General features: G+C 38.9%; 1 protein-coding gene across 4 annotated transcripts in view; it reads left to right on the top strand.

The window, feature by feature from the left end:
- CEP120 (centrosomal protein 120) overlaps positions 1 to 21,721 on the top strand; it is a 79,735-nt gene extending 58,014 nt beyond the window's left edge. For 2 of the 4 annotated variants that reach the window (XM_049649099.1, XM_049649100.1), the window contains exons 20-21: positions 10,925 to 11,070; positions 14,832 to 16,675. In XM_049649099.1, coding sequence (XP_049505056.1) covers positions 10,925 to 11,070; positions 14,832 to 15,066 — 381 coding nt within the window. In that variant the 3' untranslated portion in view covers positions 15,067 to 16,675. The other 2 variants (XM_049649102.1, XM_049649101.1) reach the window with 2 other exon arrangements.
- Positions 21,722 to 25,815: the final 4,094 nt, after the last annotated feature.

Genomic DNA, 25,815 nt, shown 5'->3' with positions numbered 1-25,815 from the left:
GCACTATCTTGTCCAGTCTCCTGCTTATCCACTCAGGGTAATTAATTTGATTAATTTATAAGTAATTTAGCCAAGGATGGGATGTAAATCTTTGTTTAAGAAAACAGTTGGAGGTCCAAGTCTTGGTTAAAAACTGTGTCTTGAAACCATCCAGGCCCTCCTACTGACTTGTCAGCTCTGGGTTATTTTCAGAAAACTTGACTTGAGTTCCTTAGTTTAGTTGTAAGTTTTTCCCACAGACTTACATGGTATGTGTGAGCGGGAGAGTAAGTAGTGGCCACTTTTTAGCCGCTGTTTAGTCTAGTGTATGCATGTTTACATCTCCTCTCTGGATTTATAGGCAGCTCAGGCAAAATAAAGATTATACTCACTTGATTGAGGAGTCTTTAACCCAGAGCACCTGGCAGCAGAGAGGATTTCTTTCTGTAACCTCTAATTTTTGTGTGTGCATGTGTGATCAGTATTAATGCCATATATGTGATGAAAAATTCAAGGCGTTTAAAGGCTTGTCTTCTGTGTTTTAGAACTAGGATGTTTCAAGTCTTATAAAATTACAATTTTACAAAGTAACCTAACCTAACATAATTGGCTTTTATTATTTTTTTCTGCTTGTAATTATGCTTGCTTATTGTAAACAAAGACAAACTTTGCAGCACTGCATAACACAGAAAATAAAAATCACCAGCCAGAGGTAACAACTGGGTCTGTTTTTGCCGAGCTTTCTTTTCCTTTCTTTTTTAATAGTTGCTTTTTAAAAGAAATAGACCATAACAGTCCAAAGAGGGAAAGAAAAAGAAGATGGTTATGCACCCTACCCGCCCCCCCCACCCCCACTTCTATTTTAAGAACCAGAGCACATTATCAGTGTTCTGGAAGCCTTCTGTGCCTTTGCTCAACTGCATCCTCTCCAGAGGTAACTACTTGCCTAAATTTGGTATTTATTCTCCCTTTGCTTTTCTTTACGTTTGTGTGGTTTTAAACTTTATGTAGATGGACTCATTGCCTTTGAATCATTCTCTTGTCTGCCTTGTATTACTCAAAATTGGTTTTGAGATTTAGCTATGTTGAGGCAAGTAGCTATAGTTCATTTTTATTGCTTTATAAAACAAACAGATGAACATAGCACATTTTACCCAGTCCTTTTTCAATGGCTTTTTCCTTTAACTTAGAACAAGACAACACTGAAAAGTTTTGAATTTGTCCGAGTTTCTCTAGTATTTATATCAAAAAGTAGAGTTTCTGGTAATAAGGGTCGCTGCTTTCTAACGCTTTGCTAAATAGGGCAAAATTACTTTCCCAAGTGCTTGTACGACTCTTGAGTTCCCAAGAGTGGTGTGTAACTGTTATTCTTCATATGATGTCCAACACTTGGCTATTATCACATGTGTTAATTTTTTCCAGTTTGGTGGGTTTGAAATAGTGTCACTTTGTGGCTTCGGTTTTCCTATCCCTGATGACTTACTTGGAGCAGCTTTTCTTTTGCATATCAACCACTTGTCTTTCGTCACTAAGGAATGCCTGTTAATGCCCTTTGCTCAATAGAAGTCAACAGGTAATCCAGATTTTAGAGTCACCAGATGCCAAGTTTGAAATAACTGCTATTACTGTGTTCTAGAACAAAGGTGATATGATGGGGAAATGGAATGAAGAATTAGAATATTTTGAATAATGTAGAAATTGTGGAACTGAGAAATATTTTAAGTGATATGTAAGAATGTAAAAGATGAGTTAACAGCAGATTGGATGCAGCAGAACCAAGGATGTGTGAAGTCAAGTCAGTAAAAAGCATCTAAGCTGAAACAGAGGGGGGAAAAAGGATGGAAAAAATAGCAAACAACATGAGTGACCCCTGAGATAGAGGATATGAGATTGACCACCATTTGTGTGTAACTACGGAACCTGTCTTTGTCTCTTTGGGCTCCCATAACAAAATATCACAGAAATTGGTTTCTCACACTTCTGGAGGCTGGAAGGCCAAGATCAGGGTCTAGGCACAGTCACCAGTTCATAAAAGGCCACCTTTTTGTCAAGTCCTCGTGGAAGAGGAGTCAGGGAGCTCTGCTGGGCCTCTTTTACAGGGGCAGCAGTCCCATTTAGGAGGGCTTACCTTCATGACCTAATCACCTCCCAAAGGCCCCATCCCCTAACAGTTCAAAATGGGGATTAGGTTTCATAACACACATTTCCCCAGCTATCTAAAAGTAGAGTGTTCCTGTGAAACCTCTCTTAAGCAGAAATGATGCAAAGTAAAGAGCATCCCCAGCTTACCCACAGTTGGCCTTAGACCACTTTGCTCTTACAGAAGACCTACATTTGCATGGTAATGGTTTTCAGAATAGCCAAAATCCTCTTTGGATTTATTTAGCAAAAATCGATACTCATGTAGCTTTTTCTAACTGTCAAACGGCTTACTTCCAACTTTCAGAAAGCAGGGAAACCTGTATGTATTGGGGGAGACAAACATGAAGCCTCTAGAAACCCCTCAGAAAAAGAATGGGAGAGAAAGCAGGATTTGAAGAGATACTACATGAGAATCTCTAAAAGTGAAAAAGATAGCTACTCATAGATTCAAGAGTGTTTATGAACTCTAGGAATAAATACCAAGTAAACCATACCTAGGTTCATGGTAGCGGAGTTGCCAAAAAGCAAAGAAACCCTTAAGAAGATGGGGCTAGAGGGAGACATAGCTTTCATAGGAGCAGCAAAAAGACTGACAGATGACTTTCCAGCCACAGGATAACATCCTTAAAGTATTGCAAGAACAGAACTGCCAACTTAAGGTTCTCTTCCCAAAGAAAATGTTCTTCGTAAGTGACAGTGACAGAAGACTTTTCAGAGCGACAAAAACTAGGAGACTTTGTCATGGCAAACCTAAAGTAAGAGAAAATAATTTAAGGTGTTCTTCAGAAGGAAAATGATCCCAAATGAAAACAGGAGAATAAACAGCAATGGAAATAAATGTCTAAAATATAAATACGGATTGTAGAAAGCAACACTCAAAATATTTGTTGGTTTTAAAATATAGATAGAATTAAATTTCTTGACAAAAACAGAAGAACAAGAGAAGAGACGGATAGAGTTAAAATGCTTAAAATATGTTCCATTATTTGAAGTTGTCAAAGGACTGATTTGTGTTATTATTTGTAAATGAAGAGTAAAAATGAATGAGAAGCTGATAGAGCAGGGGAAATGGAATGACAAAGGATTAGACTAACCTAAAAAAAAAAAAAGAGAGAGAGAGAGAATAACCCCAAAGAGATAGAACAAGTACAAAATACCAACATGTAAAGATTGCAACCCAACATATCACCAATGACTTGAAATATAAATGGACTAAATACTGTCATTAGAGACCAGTATTGCATGAAAAACTAAACAACAGTATACCACTCATAAGGGATATAGCTTAAATGTAAGGATATACAATGGATAACTTTAAAAGAGGGAGAAGTATGTATTATGTTAAGACTCATCACAGGAAAGCCTATCTAGCAAGACTTCTATCAGGCAAAGCAGATTTGGGGGCAAGAGAATGCTCATGATCGTAAAAGGGTCAGTTCACCTCAAAGATGACAGCAATTCCACACGTGTATGCACCTGACAACAGCCACAAATTTAGGTAAAGCAAAAATCTATAGAACTAAATGAAAAATAGAAAAATGCATAATGTAGATTTTTACCACAACTCTCCTGGGAACTGATAGAGCAAACAAGAGAATTGGTAAATATTTAGAACATTTAGACAACACAACCCTTGGTATACAGAATATTTTAGCAGAAAAGTCCAAAATACACGTTTTCTAGTATACATGGAATATTTAGCCAAATTGCTCATGTGCTGGGTCAAACCATTCTCAATAAATTTCAGAAGATTGTAATTTAGAATATGTTCTGTCCAGAGTGAGATTAAGCTAGAAATTAATGAAAAGATAATGAATATCCTCAAATGATTGAAAATTAAGTAGTATGCTTCTAATTACCCATAGCTAAACTGGAGACAAGTGAATTTAGAAAATATTTTGAACCAAAAAATAATGAAAATATAGCTTATCAAGACATGAGATACTTTTTTTTTTCTTTGAGAGAGAGCACACAAGAGCAGGGGAGAGGGGCAGAGGGAGGGAGAGAGAGAGAGAGAGATGGAATCCTAACCATTGTCCCTGCTCAGCATGGAGCCTGACGCAGGGTTCTGTCCCATGACCTTGGGATCATGACCTGAGCTGAAATCAAGAGTCAGATGCTCAGAGAGGGGTCAAGATGGTGAAAGAGCATGGAGGTTTTTTTGTGTCTCCCATCCCTGAAATGCAGCCAGATCTGCACTAAACCATCTTGCACATTGAGAAAACTGATTTGAGAATTAACACAACAATCTGCACAACCTGAACCACAGAATGCACCAGGTACACGGCACAGAGAAGTGAACTGGGGGAGAGAGAAGCTGTGGAAGGCAGGGAGCTGTTTTTGCTTGTGGAGAGAGGACAGAGGCAGGGGGAGAATATGGGAGAGAACCCCCCCTCCCTCCAGAAAGCAGCTGGAAAGAAGGTAGAAGAGGAAGACAGGAAATAATAAAGATTAGAGAGGAAGTCAGTGCTCTCGTAACCAAAAAAAAAGAAGAGAAACAAAACAAAACAAATCAGTAGAACAGATCAATGAAACCAGGAGCTGGTTCTTTGGAAAAATTAAGAAAACTGATAAACCAAAGCCAGTTTGATCAAAAAGAAAAAGGAAAGGGCCCAAATAAATAAAATCAAGAAAAAAAGAGGAGAGGTCATAACCAACACAGCAGAAACACAAACAATAATAAGAGAATATTATGAGCAATTATATGCCAATAAAATGGGCAATCTGGAAGTAATGGACAAATTCCTAGAAACAGATAAACTACCAAAACTGAAACAGGAAGAAATAGAAAATTTGAACAGACCCATAACCGGTAAAGAAATCGAATTAGTAATCAAAAATCTCCCAAAAAACAAGAATTCAGGGCCGAATAGCTTTCCAGGGGAATTCTACCAAACATTTAAGGAAGAGTTAACACCTACCCATTCTCTTGAAGCTGTTCCAAAAAACAGAATTGGAAGGAAAACTTCTAGACTCATTCTATGAAGTCAGCATTACCTTGGTTCCAAAACCAAAGACTCCACTAAAAAGGAGAACTACAATTCTGATGAACGTGGATGCAAAAATCCTCAACAAGATACTAGCCAACTAGATCCAACAATAAATTTTAAAAAATTATCCACCATGACCAAGTGGGATTTATACCTGGGATGTAGGGTTGGTTCGAAATCTGCAAAGCAGTCAATGTGATGCATCAATAAAAGAAAGGACAGGAACCACATGATCCTCTCAACGGATGCAGAGAAAGCACTTGACAAAATACAACATAATAAAAAACCCTTGGTAAAAACCCTCAAGAAAGTAGGGATAGAAGGGTCATATCTCAAGATTATAAAAGCCATATATGAAAGGCCATTAATACCATCCTCAATGGGGATAAACAGAGTTTTCCCCCTCAAGTTAGACCTAACCTAGGAAGAGGAATGTCCACTTTTACCACTGTTATTCAACATAGTATTGGAAGTCTTAGCCTCAACAATCAGCACAAAGGAATAAAAGGCATCCAAATCAGCCAGGAGGACGTCAAACTTTCACTTGTCGCAGATGACATATTACTCTAAATGGAAAACCCAAAAGATTCTACCAAAAACTACTAGAACTGATCCATGAATTCAGCAAAGTCGCAGGATATCAAATCAATGCCCAGAAATCGACTGCATTCCTATACACCAATGATGAAGCAGCAAAAAGAAAAATTAAGGAATCAATCCCATTTACAATTGCACCAAAAACCATAAAATACCTAGGAATAAATCTAACCAAAGAGGTGAAAAATCTATACACTGAAAACTGTAGAAAGCTTATGAAAGAAATTGAAGATGACACACACAAAAAGGAAAAATACTCCATGCTTCTGCATAGGAAAAACAAACATTGTTAAAATGTTGATACTCCCCAAAGCAATCCACATACTCAATGCAATTCCTATCAAAATAACACCGGCATTCTTCACAGAGCTAGAACAATCCTAAAATTTGTATAGAACCAGAAAAGATTCTGAGCAGTCAAAGCAATCTTGAAAAAGAAAACCAAAACCGGAGGCAATCTCAATCCCGGACTTCAAGCTGTATTACAAAGCTGTAATTGTCAAGACAGTATGGTACTGGCACAAAACCAGACACTAGGATCAATGGAACAGAATAGAGAACCCAGAAATGGACCCACAAAAGTATGGCAAACTAATCTGTGACAAAACCGTAAAGAATATCCAATAGAATAAAGACAGTCTCTTTCTTACACCACACACAAAAATAAACTCAAAATGGATGAAAGACCTAAATGTAAGACAGGAAGCCATCAAAATCATAGAGGAGAAAGCAGGTAAAAACCTCTTTGACCTCGGCCTGGGCCACAGCATAGTCTTACTCAACATGTCTTTGGAGGCAAGGGAAACAAAAGCAAAAATGAACTGTTGGGACTTCATCAAAATTAAAGGCTTTCTGCACAGCAAAGGAAACAATCAGCAAACTGAAAGCCAACTGACAGAATGGGAGAAGATACTTGCAAACGACCTGTCCGATAAAGGGTTAGTATCCAAGACCTATAAAGAACACATCAAACTCAACACCCAAAAAAGCAATCCAGTGAAGAAATGGGCAAAAGACATGGATAGACACTTCTCCAAAGAAGACATCCAGATGGTTAGCAGACATGAAAAAATGCTCACCATCACTCATCATCAGGAAAATACAAATCCAAACCACAATGAGATCCCACCTTACACCTGTCAAAATGGCTAACATTGACAATCCGGGCAATAACAGATGTTGGCGAGGATGCAGAGAAAGAGGATCTCTTTTGCACTGTTGGTGGGAATGCAAACTGCTGCAGACACTCTGGAAAACAGTATGGAGGTTCCTCAAAAAACTAAAAATAGAACTACCCTACGACCCAGCAATTGCACTACTAGGTATTTATCCAAGGGATACAGGTATGCTGTTTTGAAGGGAAACAAGCACCCCAATGTTTATAGCAGCACTATCAACAATAGCCAAAGTATGGAAAGAGCCCAAATGTCCATCGATGGATGAATGGATAAAGAAGATGTGGTATATATACATACAATGGAGTATTACTCAGCAATCAAAAAGAATGAAATCGTGCCATTTGCAATTACGTGGATGGAACTGAGGGTATTATGCTAAGTGAAATTAGTCAGAGAAAGACAAATATCATGACTTCACTCCTATTACTTTAAGACAAAGAACAGATGAACATAAGGGAAGCAAAAATTATATAAAAACAGGAAGGGGGACAAAACATAAACTCTTAAATATGGAGAACAAATAGAGGGTTGCTAGAGGGGTTTGGGGATGGGCTAAATGGGTAAGGGGCGTTAAGGAATCTACTCCTGAAATCATTGTTGCACTATATGCTAACTACCTTGGATGTAAATTAAAAAATTAATTAATTAAAGAAAAGAGTCATGCTCAGCCAGTTGAGCCATCTAGGTGCCCCCTCAAGGCATGAGATTTAATTCAAGCTGTGCTTAGTGGAAAATTTCATAACCTTGAGTGCACTTAAAAAATAAGCAAAAAAAAATTTTTTTTTCAAAATATCCCTTTCAAATAGTAAAAGAATAAGAAATTAAGGCAACTAGAAGGAAGGGATAAGTAAAAATTAATGAAATAGGGAGGAAATGTGCATATAACACAGTCAACAAAGCAAAAAGTTCTTTGAAAAGACCTCCTCCATGGAGTGTTCAAGGACAAAAAGAGAATATCAAGAATTAAAAAAAAAAGGGACACAGGAATTCTGATCCCACAGTCATTTAAAAAGATAGGAGAATGGTATTAAAATTTTTTTGTGAACTTTAGATACAGAACTTACAAAACTGACATAAGAAGAAACAAAATATTCTTTGGATAGCTATTAAGGAAATTGAGTCTGTAATGAAAAACTTTCACACAAACGCTCTAGACCCAGATGGCTTCACATGTGAATTTCAGTAAAAGTTTTAGAACTAATGCTAAACTTAAACTGTTTCAGAAAGAAGAAAGACAGAACATTGCTCTTTTTAAAAACAAGACTAGCATAATCTTGATCTCCAAACCTGACAAAGATATTATAAGAACAAAATCAATTGGACATCCAGTCTCAGGAACATTGATAAACAGTGTATAAGCATCTGAACTGAGTTTATTTATTAAATAAAGGTAAAGTTGGTTGGTTAACACCTTCAGAAAATAAACGAGTAAAACATACAAAGGGTGTATCAGTTGGAAAGGAGAAGATAAAACTATTATTTGTAGATGATACTATTATATTTAGAAAACCAAAAAGTATCTACAGGTGGCAGACTAGAGCTAATAAGTGAGTTTAGCAAGTTTGCTGAAATGAACTCAGTACATAATTACCAATTTTAATTACACTAGGGCCAATTAGAAAATGAGAATTTAAAAACTGCCATTTACTATAACATCTAAAATCAAGAAATATCTAGGAGCATATTCTAAGACAGTTCTTACCCTTCATCTGTAGAGAAGTATAAAATATTAAATGAAATTAAGGCCTAAATAATTGGAGAGGTAAACTGTTCACTGATTGAAGAATCAGTATTGTAAATATAATGCTTTTGGCCAAAGTGATGTGTAGATTAAGCACACTCGTAAGCAGATCCCAGGAGCCTTTCTTTTTTCCAGCTTTAGCAACAGAGATTTATATAAAAATGTCAGAGTCCCGAATAGCTAAGAGAATTCTGAAGGACAGCCAGAGGTGGAAGACTTATACTATCACTTATCAAGAGTTATTATTTTCAAAGTTACAGCATCAAAGCAATATAACTGAATGCAAAGGCAGAGAAGTAGATCAGGTGAGAGATTCCATAAACAAACCCATACGTATATTACATACATGGACAGAGGTGGTATATCAGTGTTGTTACTGCCAAACCATGGGAGATGGAACTTTTTTTTAGTAAATGTTGCCACATCAGTTGAAGCTCTATATGGGGGTGGCGGTGGGGGGAGAAAATAAACTTGATCTCACACATCCTCAAAACCAGTACATGAATTACATATATATGTACATGAATTAGTGATCTGAATGAACCTTCAGGATGGTATAAGAGAGCATCTTCATAAAGAGTCTCTTCAAGATTGAGGCAGGCAAAAATTTACTTAAGTTGGACAAAGAAGGCACCAGCCAAAAAAGATGAGACCAGATGTGGACTCTGTCAAAATTAAGTCAAAAACACCACTAAAAGGAATGAAAAGGCAAGAAAAAATAAAACTCAGTACATATTTGCAATATTTAATGGAAATATTTGGAAATATTTGCAATATTTAAATAATTGACAGAAGACCTATTCAGTATATATAAGGAACTAGGAATATATCAATAAGGGAAAATGCGTAGCCAAGTAGAGCAATGTGCCAAATGGCTGAACAGGAAATTCACAAAAAGAAAGAACGCCGTTAAAATTTTATACCATGTTCAACCTCATTAGTCTTTGAAAAAAAATGCAAAATGAAATCACAGTGAGATACCACCATGTAACCTATCAGAATGGTTTAAATAAAAAAAGAAATTACCAAGTGCCAATAAGAATATTGAGCCCTGGAAAACTCACAGGCAAGTACAAATTAGTTCCAACTACTTTGAAAGCTATTTGACAATACTTAGTAATACTGAAATTTTCATATCCTTCTGGTTGAATCCTACACCCAGTAGAAAGGCATACATAATGTTCCCATCAGTTTTATAGAACGAAATTACAAACCAACCCAAATGTCCCTTGACGGTGGAATGAATAGATTGTGTAATAGTATATAGGAATGGCAGACATCAGCTATACCAAATACAAATGAATCTGCAAACCATTTTAACTCAAGATAGCCAAACATAAATACATACAATTCCATGTACATGAAGTTCAAAGCAGTCAAAAGTAATTTGTGGTGTTAGAAGTTAGGGTAGTAATTACCTTGAGGAAAGGATGAGTGGTTAATGGCTGGGCAGAAGCCACAGAGGCATTTCTGGGGTTCTCTTAAATTTCTGTTTCTCAATCTGCACGGAGGAGTTTGCTTTGCAAAATTTTACCACAATGTCCACTCGTCATTTGGCAGTTTATTGTTATTCAGAAAAAGTTTATGTTAAAAAAAGACATACCTATTGATACAGTTCTCCCCTTTGGTGGTTCTGACCCCAAAGAAAAGGACCTGTCCCTCAAAACATGTGTAGAAAGGACCATGAACCATCTCTGTTAGATGATAGGGTGTTTTACTGAAGCAGTGCTTATGATATCAGAAGTGCCTGTTCCTGAGAGAGTGGTTAAGTAAACCATGGGATATCCATTCTGTGGAAGGTTAGACATTCATTCTAAAGAAATTTTATATCCTAGCTGCAGAGATTTTTGTGTGATCTTGGAGAAGAGTAGAAAGGCATATTATTTATTACCTGAGCTTGAAGGAGAATTAGTGACCAGTGCAGAGACACTTAGTTCAATTTTTCAGGGTACATCTTTGTATAATTAAACTATTTCTTAGATGCTTTTACCACTGCTCCCTGGGGCACGTCATTATGTTGACAGCAGACTCTTTCTTTCCTTCATCTTCTGTTATCTTATAGTGGTTATCTAACCTCAATTCACTGATTGGGCCATGAATGATGATGGCTTATAACAAGAAGACGAGTGAGAGCTTTCAAGAGAGCCTGGGCCTTCCCAGATAGTAGGTGACTCATACAGTTGGAGAGCATGGCTATATCATGGGTATCATCTAACAGGATTATGAACACAAGTCATAGTCCTATGAGATACATTTATTCCTAACATAAGAGTATTGGCTTGTTTTTTTCTTTCGAGCGGGAACAAGAAAGTCAAATGGCTCGTCTTAAAAAACAGCAAGAAGAATTGGAACAGATGAGACTACGTTACCTGGCTGCTGAGGAAAAAGATACAGTCAAGACGGAGAGACAAGAATTGTTGGATATAAGGAATGAATTAAACAGGTATAATAACCAAAAAATTCCCTTTTTTTCCAGACACCAATGCAAGTTCCAGTAGGAGAACCTTTAACTGGCTATTGGTCCAAGGAAAGTACAATGTCAGAGCTTTAAGAGAAATGTAGTGGACTAGCAAAATAGAAAATCTACACTAAGGACCATTATGCTATTTTTTGCCATAAATGTAGGTGTATGTAGCTTTTTTGTTCCTATTCATAGCGTTAATCCTTTAAATTTTATTTTTGTATGACTGCTGTAGGATTCTCGCTGCTATTTCAAGGTAATTGATTACACTGAATTTTTAATAACATAAAAGTAAGACACTTCAAATCTAGTTGTATTATTAATATAAATAATAAAATTGCCCTTACTTATTGAGCCCTTACTATAGGCCAGGAGCTTTTATAAATGCTTTCTGGGCTAATTTTTTTTTTTTTTTTTTTAATCTTGAAAGCAGCTTTGTGAGGAAGATATCATCCCCATTTACAGACGAGGAACCTGCTGATTAGAGATTTAAGTACCCTTTCCAAGGTCACATAGCTAGTAAATCATGGAGCCAGGAGGGTTCACATGTGATTCTGTGGCTGTGTTTTTAATTACTGTTCACCACTGGACTTCTCTGGAATGTCCTGTTCATCTGAGTTACGATTTCAGCAGTATTGCATGTCAGAAAAGCCATCATTAGAAAGCAGCATAAGAACAAATTACGGACTTTGGGGGAAGACTTTTTAAGTTAGTTGATCAAGATACTAGTATTTTCATTTCAGCACAGCAAACCGTCTTAGCTTGGGCTGCCATCTGTACACTGGGTGGCTTCAACAACAGAAATTTCTTTCTCACAGTGCTAGAGGCTCAAAGTTCCAGATCAGGGGACGAGCATGTTGAGTTTGTGGTGAGGACTCTCTGGCTTGTACATAGCTGCTTCACACTGTGTCCTCCCACTGTCTCTAGCGTCTTTTCTCCTATGAGCAGGAATCCCAGCATGAGATCCCCACCCTTATGCTCTCATCTAAACCTACTCATCTCCCGAAGACCCTTTCTCCAGATACCATCACATTAAGGATGAGAGCTTCAGCATATTAACTTTGAGGGACACAAAATTCGGTCCACAGCACATACATTTGACAGATGCAGTCACTCTATTAGGTGGGTTCAGAGCTGAATTAAACAACTACACTTAGAATATTTATACATAAATATCAGTTGGAAAAGGTTAAGGTCTGTAGTGCCATGCTGCAGGCTCCATTTTCAGATTTCCGTTTTTAATCACATATTTGGTGGCCACTGTATTGTAAACGTGGAAGATGTTACAAATTAGTGAGTAACATGATCCTTGCCTTCCAGCAATTTGCTGCCATATGCATCTAGTGCATGTTTTGGTTCTAGGCCACTCTATATTAAGCCTCTGCTACTTACTAAGCACGATTCTGTTGGCTGAAGATAGCCATTTGGTATCAAATTTGTAGGTCATGCAAAATTAAATCTTATTAATAAGATATTAAGATTATTAATCTCAAGAAATTAGGATTTAGAGAGAACTTAAACCAATAAGTAGATTAGAAACAAAAGCAGAGTCCTTATAAGAAAAACCTCTTAAGTGATGGGCAGGACATAATAAAACGGTTGATGTGAGGAAGCCGGGGAGGATTTGAGTGGCCACTAGTAACTGTGTGACTTGGCTGTCAAAGTGCCACTGCAGTTAGGGACATGGATAGACGTGTTCAGTTACTCAGCACTGGTAAAACCACACCTGGGGTGTTCTTACCCACGTGCAACACGTTTTCAAGTCAGTCACCTACCTTGAGGGCTTCCGATGGAATGTGACCAAAAAGGTGGTTAGGAGAGTGAGGGATATTGAACTTGAGAACTCTAGGGCAGAGTATTAGACCGCTGTCTTCAAGTAGCTGGAGGGCTACTGAGCTAAAGAGAAGTCGGTGCCCTTCCTGAGCAGAATCATAGCCAGCTGTTGGAAAGGAGAAGCCTGGACACTAAGTTCTTTGTAAGAAAGAACTCTAACAGAGCAGTTGTACAAAGCAGTAGGTTCCTAGTGATAGAAACATGCAGGTGGAGGCCAGACACGTGTTTGTCAGGGATGTAGAGTGTCCTTTGACAACTTTATGGACTTTTTCAGCTATAAGGTTCTAAAGATCTACTGTGAGCCTGACGGGTGATTTGCGTTTTAGTCAAGATGCAGTAGGGATAATCTATCACTTGTATAAAAATTCCATTTATCTTTCATGCATAAACAGATGAACATGAAAATGGTTGGAGTTTCTAATACATAGTTTGATGTCATATGTCATTAGTTTGCACAGGGACCCCTTTCTCCAAGAGAACTATAAAAATCACAACAGGGGCGGCATCCATACGAATTGCTCTAATTTGTACCATTTTTCCATTAACCATTTGATTTCCACCCCTGTCCCAAACCACAGTGCTTTCACTACTTAGGCTTCTTCTCTCACAACAGATGGAGATGTTTGGTATCCTTCTGGGACTGTAGACTTCAGTTTCCTGTTCGTTTGTGGGGAATCTTGTTCATACACTTGGAACACACCAAAGTGTATGCTGTCAAGAGTCCTGCACCCTTTCTCGGGGCTCAGTCCTCCTTGTCTGTGAGACCAGGACTCTCCTCACTGCATCTCCCCAGCTCTGTGTCAATTCACAAGTGGATTTGGTTCTCATTGGCATGGTTACTCTAAAGACCATGCAGAAGCCGGGGCTCAGACTTAACTGCTTCATCCTTCTTATTTATAACAACAAAATTTAGGAGTAGTTGCAAATGAAAACATTTTTATAGCTACTTGCTAGAGGAATATGAGGTTCTCTCTTATGGTATATTCTCAGTTAAAACAAAACCTATGCCTTGTCCAAACTTGGTATCACTATCACATAGTAAGTATACTAAGTATATGACATTTACAAGGCAGTGTAGTTAACAGTATTCCATCGGAAGTACCCAGATTCCAGTCTGATACCTGCTCCATTCTCTGTCTCCTGGATGAGGCATCACAAACATAATGTGAAGACTTGGCAAACAGAGTCTTCAAATATACATGCCCTCTGAACCAGGCATTCACATCCGTACAGTTTCACTTTCTACAAATGCTTAGTGACCTCAGCTCCATAATGGAAAGTTTTCTTCACGATTCACTGTACTATCCCCAAAACCTAGTACTGTTTGGTACATTTGTGGAATGAATGGAGAAGGAAATTCTGTTCAAAACAACAGAGGTTTAACCACAACCTAAATATCAGCAATAAAGGATGATTAAGTAACGGTACATGCAAATGATGGAGTGTTGGGGAAGCCCTGTAGAAGCACCCTTAGAGATGTAAGAAAACTTTTGTTATATTAGGAAGTGAAAAAAAATCATAGACAGCCTTGCCTGTATACTATCGTCAATGTTTTAGAAAAATATTTAAAATACACGTGACTTTTTCATAGAAAATTATTACTTGGATGGGTTATCTAAAGGAAGATCATAATGATTTCATTTTCTTTTTTTGCACATTTCCAGAACGTCTACAGTTCTTATGTATTTCATTATTAGAAAAACAAGTATTGTTTTCAAAACTGTCTTTGAAGAGTATGCTTACTCTGGCTAGCCAAGTCGAATGCTGGTTTTTGTCGTCTTCCTGAAAATCCTACTACAGACATAATTTACCATTAAGTCATTTTTTAAAACGGGGTTGTTAACAAAAAAATCAGAACCCAACATGGTATTTGCTGCCTGCTAGAGTGGTATTGGTTCTTGACTTCTCAGGTTAAGGCAACAAGAACAAAAACAGTACCAGGATTCCAGAGAGATTGCAAGTGGAAAAATGGACAGCCCACGTGGCAACCCATTGGAAGAAGGTTTGGATGATTATTTGACTCGACTCATAGAAGAAAGGGATACTTTGATGCGGACGGGTGTGTATAATCACGAGGATCGAATAATAAGCGAACTAGACCGACAGATCAGAGAGGTTTTGGCAAAACACAATGCCAGTAATTAATAACATTTGGAAAACCTTTACAGAGACTCCAGGCTTAAATTTTAATTTCATTGTCAAACTCTTAAAAGAAGAGAAAATGGATGTTTTAAAAACCTATTTTCAATTTTTTACAAGGAGAATTTTGTATGTTATTGTACAGTATTTATTTGATTTTATTTTCCTTATGCTACCTCTCCCACCCTGGTTTTATTTGTCATTGCATTTTATACACACTTTAAATGACTTTTCATTATTTCCCATAATTTATGATTTCATGGCTAACTTTCAGAACAGCTTTTCGTGAGATTTGTTCTTAGAGAAACGACTACGGTAGTTTCCAGTTACCTAATTTTTCATGTCGAGCCAAAAGAGTCTATGTTGCACTTTAAAAAAGCCGTGTCCTGTTCATTTGAATATAGAGATCTCTCCAATTTTATTTAACTCATGTTAGATGGCCTGTGTTTTTAACTTGTAACTATTTGCCAAGGACAGGTTTGAAAACAGAAAACAGGATCGATGCAGAGAAGCCATAACACACACTGAATGACAAAAACAGTCATTTGTGTAAATAAAGTTCATACAGAGCAAACTTGTTTCAGCAAGTATTGAATTTCCAAATTTTCCGTGTGCTATTATCTTGCAGGAAGATGACAGTACTAGCTTTAAAAGGTCTTCTCTGCCCATCTCCTGCTCAAGATTGTGTAGTTTTCTTTTCTTGAAAAGAGGGATTTTTTTATCTTCCAGTAACACTGATGCTCATTGTTAACCCAAACCCTCTAATGTAACAGGCAAACAGACACAAAGGCCTGTGCTGAGAAAGGAGGAGTGAAAAACGGCTATTTTTTACTCCCCCTAATCTTAATCAGTCTTTTTAAAGTACACGAGATGAAATCATTGGATTTATGTAGTGCCCTGTCTATAGAAGCTTCTGAGAATTCCTATACAACGTCTTCTTCATGGCCAACATCTGTCCTCAGAGCAACACTTTCTACCTCCTTTTACAGGGTGCCCAAAAGGCTGGTTAGCAGATTCACAGATTATGTGAGTCTTAAAATACATGCTGTTTAAAATTTCCTGATTCCCAAATACAATAAATTTAAGTGTACTTCAGGAAATAGGTAACATTTACCGAGAACTTCCATAAAAGCAGAACAGGCTGTTGGGAAACATGAAAATAATTTTCCCTTGTTTTCAGGGAGGTGTATTTTTTGGAAAAGCAAAGCCCCAACACACATTATAGGTTTCATTTTGTTTCCTTAATAACAAAGTATTCATCTTCTAAAAACAACCCAGCAGTAAAAAACAGAGAAAGAAATTTCTGAATGAGAGAATATGGACTAGGTGAATCACAGCAGGAATCGGAAATATTAATTATGGTTAAACCTTTCTCTCTTTAACTCATGTCCCACGAACGGAACAGGAGTGTTGTTATTTCGGAAGGTCTCTGGTAAAATATTGTGACTGTGCCTTCACCTGCTTTGTGTGCTGTGTGTGACTGTTTTCAGACACTAGAGGGGGCCTCAGATTTAAAGAAACAAAAGGACTTTTCTCATCTGGTGTGTGGTTCACTTCGCCTTCTGTAAAGCCATCCTCTGGCTCTGTCACTTAACAAATAAAAGTCATAATCCGATGTCTCTTGGAGATCCCGAGCAGTCTGTTACTGTTGTTCCGCCACAGGGTCGGCAAGCACTCGGTACTCCCCGTCGAGTCACTTTGTGTTTTTGGTTTTTAAATGCTTACATCGCGGATGCTTTTCTGTCTCTTAAAATTGGGAACATCTGAAACTGTAAAACCTTTTCTGGAGTCCTTGAGCGACAGCCATTTCATATGTAAGTGTCCGTGAATGTGTTAACACCGGTCGCCTTACTGAGTTAGCATCAGTGTCGGGACTGGGAGTGTAACCACAGTAGATAAATATGTGGGGATTGGCGAACACGTTTCTCATTACTGCGCCCAGTGGCAGCCCTTCCATCCAATATTTTAGGGTGAAATAAAATTGACCTTTAGGTGTCCGTGGTCCCTCTACATGGAGAGAGTCTAGTTTCCCCGTCTGAGGCCGGCCTATCGTGCACGGGAAGGGTGGGTCACATCTCCCAGGTCCATGCGGTGCCCCATCCGTGTAAGCGTGTAGAGTTCCCTTCCCAGTGTAGCCCGGTCATTTCTGTGTAGACCTCAGTTCCTGATGTGCCGGCAGATGTGGGAGTCTGAGTAGGATCGAAGGATGTATCAAGGCACTGCACAGACAGCTTGAGAAGACAACAGTCTCCTGTGACCACATGACTTTTCTGGCCCACTTACTACTGTGTCCAGCGACTGCCCGGCCTGAATCTCATCTCTCAGTTTCCACAACACATTGCCTGTTCTGGTCTGAAAAGGGGTCCGCTGGTAGCTCTGTGTGGAATTTTAAAATTTGGCCTCTTGCTATCACTTTGTCCAGCTTGACTGAATAGCTAACTTGATTGTTTTTTTTTTTTTTTTTTTTTTTTGCTGGTATAATTCACAACCATAAAATCACTGTGGTTTTTATTTTAGAGAGTGCACATGAGCAGGGGAGAGGGCGAGAGAGAGAGAGAGGGAGAGAGAGAGAGAGAGAGAGAGAGAGAGAGAGAGAGAGAGAGAATCTCAAACAGGCTCCACATTCCGCCCAGAGCCGGATGTAGGGCTCAGTCCCTGACCCTGGGATCATGCCTTGAGCCGAAATCAAGAGGCCATCCCTCAACCGACTGAGCCAGCCAGGCACCCCTGAAATTCACCAGTGTATAAAGTATACAATTCGGTGATTATTATATTCACACAGTTGTGCAACGATCACTAATTCTAAAACATTTTGTTATCCTCACAAGAAACCCCATATGCATGAGCAAGTTCTTTGCCATTCTCCCCTCTGCCCAGTTCCTGGCAGCCGCTACTGTACCTTCTGTCACTGTGGAGTTGACTCTTGGGGACATTTCATATATCAAGTCCCAAAGTTGGTATTTAAAAAAAAAATTTTTTTTTTAATGTTTATTTTCGAGAGAGACACAGAGTGTGAGTGGAGGAGGGGCAGAGAGAATCTGAAGCGGGTTCCAGGCTCTGAGCTGTCAGCACAGAGCCCGAGGTAGAGCCCTAACTCATGAACCACGAGATGGTGACCTGAGCCGAAGTTGGACACTTAACTGACTGAGCCACCCAGGTGCCCCCCCAAAGTTGGTATTTAAAACTGGATATACTGGAAAACCCGAGGAATTTTTTATAGTCAGCTCCTATGGTATACAACATTTTATCAGATGTTGTATTAAATGATAATAGGCAGAAGGCCAAAATAAGGGTGTAACATTTGTCAGTCAATGAAGACAGCTCAACTCTTACTATCAGTCACCTACCAAAGCAGTCATGAGTAATAATAATAGCGAAAGGTGAGGGGCTCCTGGGTGGCTCAGTCGGTTACGCATCTGACTCCTGATTTCGGTTCAGATCAGGTTCTCAGTTCCTGAGATGGAGCCCCATGTCAGGCTCTGTGCTGACACTGCAGAGCCTGCTTGGGATTCTCTCTGCCCGTTTCCCACTCACATGCATGTGCTGTCTCTCGTTCCCAAAATAAATAAACTTAAAAACATCTTTATAAAAAATGTTTAAAAACCGTAAAGTTTGCCTCCGATCTGTCTACCCAGTGTTGTTATGCTGAACGTTTTCTACACCTGAATTGCCCATCAAGCCATCCTTGAAGATCCCATCTTCTCATTCTCTGATCACGTGCACCGTTAGATGTCTGTTGCACCTTTCTTAACAAAATCCGGAGTGAAAATTAATGAAATTAATGACTGTGTTTCCATTTTGCCTTCCAAAGGTAAACTGGAGGATCCTTGAAACTTGTATTACGTTCATGTTTTATAAAATTAATGTCTTGTCTTAAAACAACAACAACAACAACAACAGAAAACCAGACAAAACAACACTGGCGTCTCATTTTGCAGATAGCCCAGACCACGGACGTAACAAATTGGAGAGAGAACTTTTCACAGCGGATTTCTAGTTGCCTAAATTAGGCTTAGTAGTCTTATTACTGGTTGGGCTTACCAGCTGATGAAGTAATTTGTGTGAGAGTGCTGAATAAAGTCTGGTTGAATGATTTTTCTTATGGCAGAATGTGCAAATTGAAGTCCATCTTTGATACTTGTGTTTTGGCAACTGTACCATCGGCATCGGAGCCCAGACTTTCCAGCCTTCCCTTTACTGCTCCCTGCTCTAGAGCAGTCCTTCTGCTTCCTCCTCTCTGCTTCCCTCGGCTTCCGTGATTCGGGAAACCAAGCCGTAACTCCTCTATCTTGGTGTAAATGGCACAGTCAGACAGGGTGGTGTGAGCACTTAAATTTCTCACTGAAACCAAAAGAATATAATACTGATCGTATTATATAGCCTCTATCTGGCATCAAGTTCGAATCCACTGTTGTTAGGAATGTAACTGTAAGAAGGCTGCTATATACTTAAATCTCACTTTATTTGCTTCTCTGGGGTTGTCCTCGTGTTTTCATTAGAAATGTTTTTACAGATGTAGGCTCTTCAGATATGAAGTTGCTCAAGTGGAGACGCACAAGTTTAGCTTTCAAATTAAAGGGGGGTAGAAATCTGCTTAGAAAGATTAATTTATAGATAATAATTTACTGACTGATACGTTAATGCACAGGGATCCCTAGGGGCTTTTAAAGATGTAGTCATTATATTCTTAAGGTTTCTAGGAATGTTAAACCTGTCATTCATAATAGGAGAGAACTAAAAAGAGGCCCATTTATAATTTCTTTTTGGAAACATTTCATCCACAAATTCATAGACAAATATTTTTTCTTTTCCAAGTAAACTAATAGTTGGACAGCACAATCCTTTTCTTAACATGTTAACTAGTCGAAAGCATGCAGACACAGTGGATGAATGCTGAGTTTTCCTCAACATTTTATATTAAAACTTGGCCAGAGAAAAAGAAATATTGCTGCAAAATCTTAACTTTGGCATTACTATAAATTTCTGTGAATGCCAACCCCATACTGAGGAGTCTGAGCCTGGTAGGTTTGCAGTATTTTAAGCTCTTCTTCAGCAAATTCTTCTATTAGTGAGTAGACTGAATAGGATTCAGAGCTTTAAAGAACGAGTAGTTCCAGCTGTAGGACTTCTTTCCGTCATGTGAAAAATCAACACGTGGCCACTACCATTTCCATCTGTTTTCTTGAGAGAACTTTGGGATTTCGGACAAGACCGTTATTCTATTACCCGAGTTCAGTTCAGATTCGGTGCAAAATGAGATGCCCTGAAGAAGACAGACTGTCAAATCAAGAATGTGAGGCATGAATATTGAGTAGCTATCTTCAGTCATGCTGTTTAGATTGGATGAGATAGGGTTGCAGACTGGTATCTTCACCTGACTGTTGCCTTGAGGAAGGAAATTTCAGTTCCTGGCTTAGCTTCATTGTTGGCAGATAAGATTAATGGTCTTCTCTTGGTCTCTGACACAAGTTTATTTAGGTAACTAACTGAAATTTGTAAAATGTCCCCAAAGAAAATAAAGGTACCGAATGGGTGGGGCTCCTGGGTGGCTCAGTCGGTTAAGTGTCCAACTTTGGCTCAGGTCATGATCTCACAGTCCGTGGGTTTCAGCCCTGCATGTGGCACTGTGCTGACAGCTCAGAGCCTAGAGTTTGCTTCAGGTTCTGTACCTCTCTCTCTCTCTCTGCCCCCACTCTCAAAAATGAATAAACATTTTTAAAAAAATGTTTTTAAAGGTACCAAATGGGAACTCTTTTTATAAATAGTCTTCAGAAGTGCTTTAGACCACAGACTTTTTTTGCCAATAAAAATTATATTTGCCAGCCCAGTTTCGGCCTTCCGTCAATCCATCGTCAACCCACACTCCTCTCCGTTATCTCTCTGCATGTGCGTGTTTACCAGGAACAAAGGACACCCAAAATGTGTCTTTAAAAGGTTCTTTTAAAAATCCACAAAAAGGAAAAGAGAGGAGAAGGAGAAAGAGCAGCAAGAAGTTCATGCCCCAATTTTGTCCTTGGGTCGACCTTTGTTCGTTCTCAGGTCTACAAGGTGGCCACTGGTTCTGCTGGCTCTTTTATTCATTTGAACCTCAGTGTCCTTGTCCAGATCTACAGGGAGATGTCTGGAATCCAACACACAGACACAGACGCACAGACGCAGGAGGAGCAAATGGCAGCCTAGTCTGTTGTTGCCTGAAGCCCCACGTGAAATTTGCCGTGTCCGTGCCACTGCCTTCAGGGTGCGTATGAGCTGAGCAAGTCCCGGTGGCGTGTCCTTCTACCAAAGAGAATAATCTGCCCCTTCTACTGAGATCAGATGAACTGAGGTAGTCATCGTGATTATGTATATTTATATTTTCTTATATTTGTGTATCTGTACGTTATTACGTTTACATAGGCGTTTGTAAACTGGGAATCCTTCGTTTAGTGTAATACTCTATTCAGTTACATATAAATTCGTAACTATTCTATCTCAGAGATTAGACCTTTCATGGGTATTCGTGAACCGTGGAGGGGACAGTGGGCCTCTATTCCCTTTACCAATCAACAGCCAAGAACGGACAGAAGACCAGTTCTGCATTATGTTCTTGAGCCTTGTCTGCACTCACTATTCTAACTTTCCTATGATGACTCTGCATCCTGGCTAGTGAAGTTAACCAAAACTTCCAATCACAGGATTCTTAACAAAAGCTCTACTAATGCTTATTGATTTTATGGTAAAAAGGACTTTTCTCAGATTAAGAGTATTTGGATACCAAGGGTAATATCAGAGCTGTTTGAAATACATGCTCAGTTTAGTCAAACTACATCAGCTTAGCTGCTAGTCACATTGAAACTTCAGAGGGAACTATGTGAAAAAAACAGATAGTTAATACTCTACTGTATACTTGAAATTTGCTCAAATAGCAGATCTTCAACGTTCTTACCACACACACACTCACGTACACATGATAACTATGTGAGGCGATGGATTGATTATGGTAATCACTTCACAGTGTATGTACCTATCAAATCATTACACTGTATACCTTGTATACGATTTTGTCGATTATAACTCAAACTGGGAAGAAAAAGAAAGGCATCCAAATTATAAAGGTATGAGTATCTGTTTACAGATGATGTAACTGATTACCTTAAAAAAAATCCAAAGGAATCTACAAAACTACCACCAGGACTACTAAGTCGGTTTTGCAAGGTTGGAAAATCCAAGATCAACATGTAAAAATCTACAAACATCAGTTGTGTCTGTATATACTACCAGCAAACAATCCCCACAGCATAAAAATATGCAACACTTAGGTATAAATGGGACACACATTTGAAAGACCTAGATAGGTACAACTAAAACACCACTGAGACAACCTAAGAAAGTAAAGAAACATGACGTCCACTTAGGTCAGAAGAGCCTGTATTGCTAAGGCGTCACTCTCCCCCAGTTGATCTACACATTTAGCATAATTCCTATAAAAATCCCATCATGGTTCTTTTGTTATTGTTGAAATTGAGACAGTGAATCTAAAATTTACATTGAAATGCAGAGAAGACCCTGAACTCACCTCCTCCACCAAGGCACCAAACGTACACATATTTATTGTAGAGGAATTCCTCCTGAAGAAGAACTGACTGAACAGCTTCCAAACGACAAAAGACAGACCCCGCAGAGAACTGCAGGAGAGCTGGAGACACAGTTGCGAGAACACCCACCCTGATGCTGCAAAGCGCAGTAAGGAAGGATGGTACTTTGAGACACGGAGCAGAACTGTTTGCCCTGGGGCACAGGAGAAAGAGCCCTGGTTTCACAGGGTAACTGGAATATAAAAGAACCAGCCATGAGGAGCTGTTGGAACTCTCTGGATCAGAGGGGCTTCCTTTCCCCCTCCACCTTGAGAGTGTGGAGGAGAGTGGGGTCTGCGAGCCTGGGCTGGCCTGCCACCTCGGTAAATCCCAAGCCCCCAGCCTGCCCCAACCCGAGCCATCCCACCAAGGTGACCTCAGCATGGTGAACACTTCAGCACCTCTGGTCAGTGCTCATTACAGTGCTCACCTTGACTCCAGTCCCCGTGCCGGGGTACCCCCCGAACTGAGCACCCCAGGACACCACAGCCTGCACTCCAGCTTCAGCTGTCCTGCCAGAGTGTCTTTTGTGCAGACAGCCCCAGGAAGGCCCTGGCCCATGCCCCCCACATCTCCAGTCATCCCACCAGAACAGCCCCAGCATGGAGTGCCCCAGGACTCCCAGCCCACAGCAGCCACAGCTCCAACTGGCCAGCTACAGTCATGAGGCACACAATCTACACAGGGTACCATCATACACAGGCATTCCTCTAAGTTTAGGACAGTAGCTGTTCTTCCTAATTCATAGAAATACACACAGGAAGTCAAGCAAAATGAGGACGCAACAGAATGTGTGCCAAACAAACAGGACAAAACCTCAGAAAAACAACTAAAAAGAACAGAGGCAAACAATCTACCTAGTAAATAGTCCAAAGTAATGGTCATGAAGATGCTCACCAGGCTGGAGAGAAGAGGGGATGAACTACAGAGTACAACTAGATGAAGTAAGAACTTCAACAAAGAGATTAAAAAATATATTGGGGTGCCTGGGTGGCTCTGTCGGTTGGGCGTCAGACTTCAGCTCAGGTCATGATCTCACAGTCTGTGAGTTCAAGCCCTGTGTCAGGCTCTGTGCTGACAGCTCAGAGCCTTGAGCCTGCTTCGGATTCTGTTTCTCCCTCTCTCTCTGCCCCTCCCCTGCTCATGCTCTCTCTCTGTCTCAAAAATAAATAAAAACATTTTTAAAAAATTAAAAAAAATATGTTAAAAAGAACCAAAGTTGAAGAATATAATAACTAAAATGAAAAATACAGCAGAGGGAATCAATAGCAGAGTAGAGGATGCACAAGAATGGATCTGCAATCTGGAAGATAGGCTTATGGAAAGCACCCAAGCTTACAGCAAAGAGGGGAAAAAAAAATAACTAGGATGGGTTAAGAATCTCTTGGACAACATCAACTGAATAAACATTGACACTACAGGAATTCCAGAAGGAGAAGAGACAGAGAAAGGGGCATGAAACTGATTTTAAGAAACAACAGCTAAAAACTTACTGAACCTGGGAAAGGAAACAGACATCCATGTTCAGGAAGCATGAGGGTACGAAACAAGGAACCCAAGAAGGTCCACACGATGACTCAGATTTGAAATGCCAAAGATTAACGATAAACAGAATTTGAAAAGCAACAAAGAAAGAAGCTCTTGGTGAAGGGCTAGGGAAACCCTATAAGACTATCAGCTGATTTCTCAGCAGCAACTCTGCAGGCCTCAATGGAGTGACGCAAGATACTCAAAGTGCTGAAAGGGAAAAACCAACAACCAAGAATACTGTACTCAACAAGGTTATCATTCAGAATTGAAGGAGAGAAAGGGTTTCCTTAGACCATGAAAAGTTAAAGAAGATGTTCACCATTCAACTGGTCTTACAAGAATTGTTAAAGGGATTTCTTTAATGGGAAAAGAAAAGGCCATAATTACCAGAAAATTATACAACTAAAAATTTTTTTCAGTAAAAGCAAATATACAATAAAAGTAGTAAAGCAATCACTTAGAAAACAAGTATAAATGTTAAAAGACAAGAGTAGTAAAATCATTTATACCTAAAAAATTAGTTAAGGGACTCACAAAATACAAAGATGTAGGAAAAAAGAAAATCTATACATAAAACGTGGAGGAGTAAAAATGAAATTCTCTTAGAACATGTTCAAACCTAAGTGACCGTCAACTTAATATAAGCTGCTATATACTTAGAATGTTATTTATGAACTTTGTGGTAACCATAGGTCAGAAACCTGTAATCAATACACAAACTCAGAAAGTCAAGTGGAACCCTAAAGATAGTCATTCATCACAAAGCTAGAGCAAGAAAATGAACAGAGAAGAATTACAAAAACAATCAGAAAACAATTAGCAAAATGGCAAATGCTCTAAATGTAAATGGTCTAAATGCTCCAATGAAAAAACATATGGGATAACTAAATGGATTTAAAAATCAAGACTCTTTGTTACCTACCAGACTCACTTCAGACCTAAGGACACATATACACTGAAAATAAAGGGATGGAAAAAGATATTCCATGCAAATGGAAGCAAAAAAAAAAAAAAAAAAAAAGCCATGGTAATAATACTTATTTTACACAAAATGGACTTTAAAACAAAGACATGCATTATATAATGATAAGGGGTCAATTAAACCAAAGGGTGTAATAATTGTAATTATCTATGGACCCAACAACGAAGCACCCAAAACATAAAGCAAATATTAACAGACATGAAGGGAAAAACTGACAGTAATATACTCACAGTTAGAAGACTTGAACACCCCACTTACATCGAAGGATAGGACCTGCAGGCAGAAAATTGAACAGTATCCTTGAACATCATATTATACCAGCTGCATTTAACAGATGTATATAAAACATTCCATCTAAAAACAATAGAATACATGTTCTTTTCAAGTACACAAAGAACATTCTCCAGGGTAGATCACATGTGAGACCACAAAGAGTCTTCATATATTTAAGAAGACTGAAATTGTATCATGCGTCTTTTCCAACTACAGCACTATAAAATTAAAAATGAATTACAAGGAAAAACAAAACTTGAAGAACTACAAACACATGGAAGCTAAACAACATGCTCCTAAAGACCCAATGGACCAACAAAAAAGCAAAGAGGAAATTTAAAAAACAACAAAGACGGG

This window comes from Panthera uncia, assembly GCF_023721935.1.
Source record: "Panthera uncia isolate 11264 chromosome A1 unlocalized genomic scaffold, Puncia_PCG_1.0 HiC_scaffold_17, whole genome shotgun sequence".
NCBI classification, from domain to species: domain Eukaryota; kingdom Metazoa; phylum Chordata; class Mammalia; order Carnivora; family Felidae; genus Panthera; species Panthera uncia.
The sequence above is the reverse complement of the archived record's forward strand: the minus strand, read 5'-3'. Positions and strand labels throughout refer to the sequence as shown.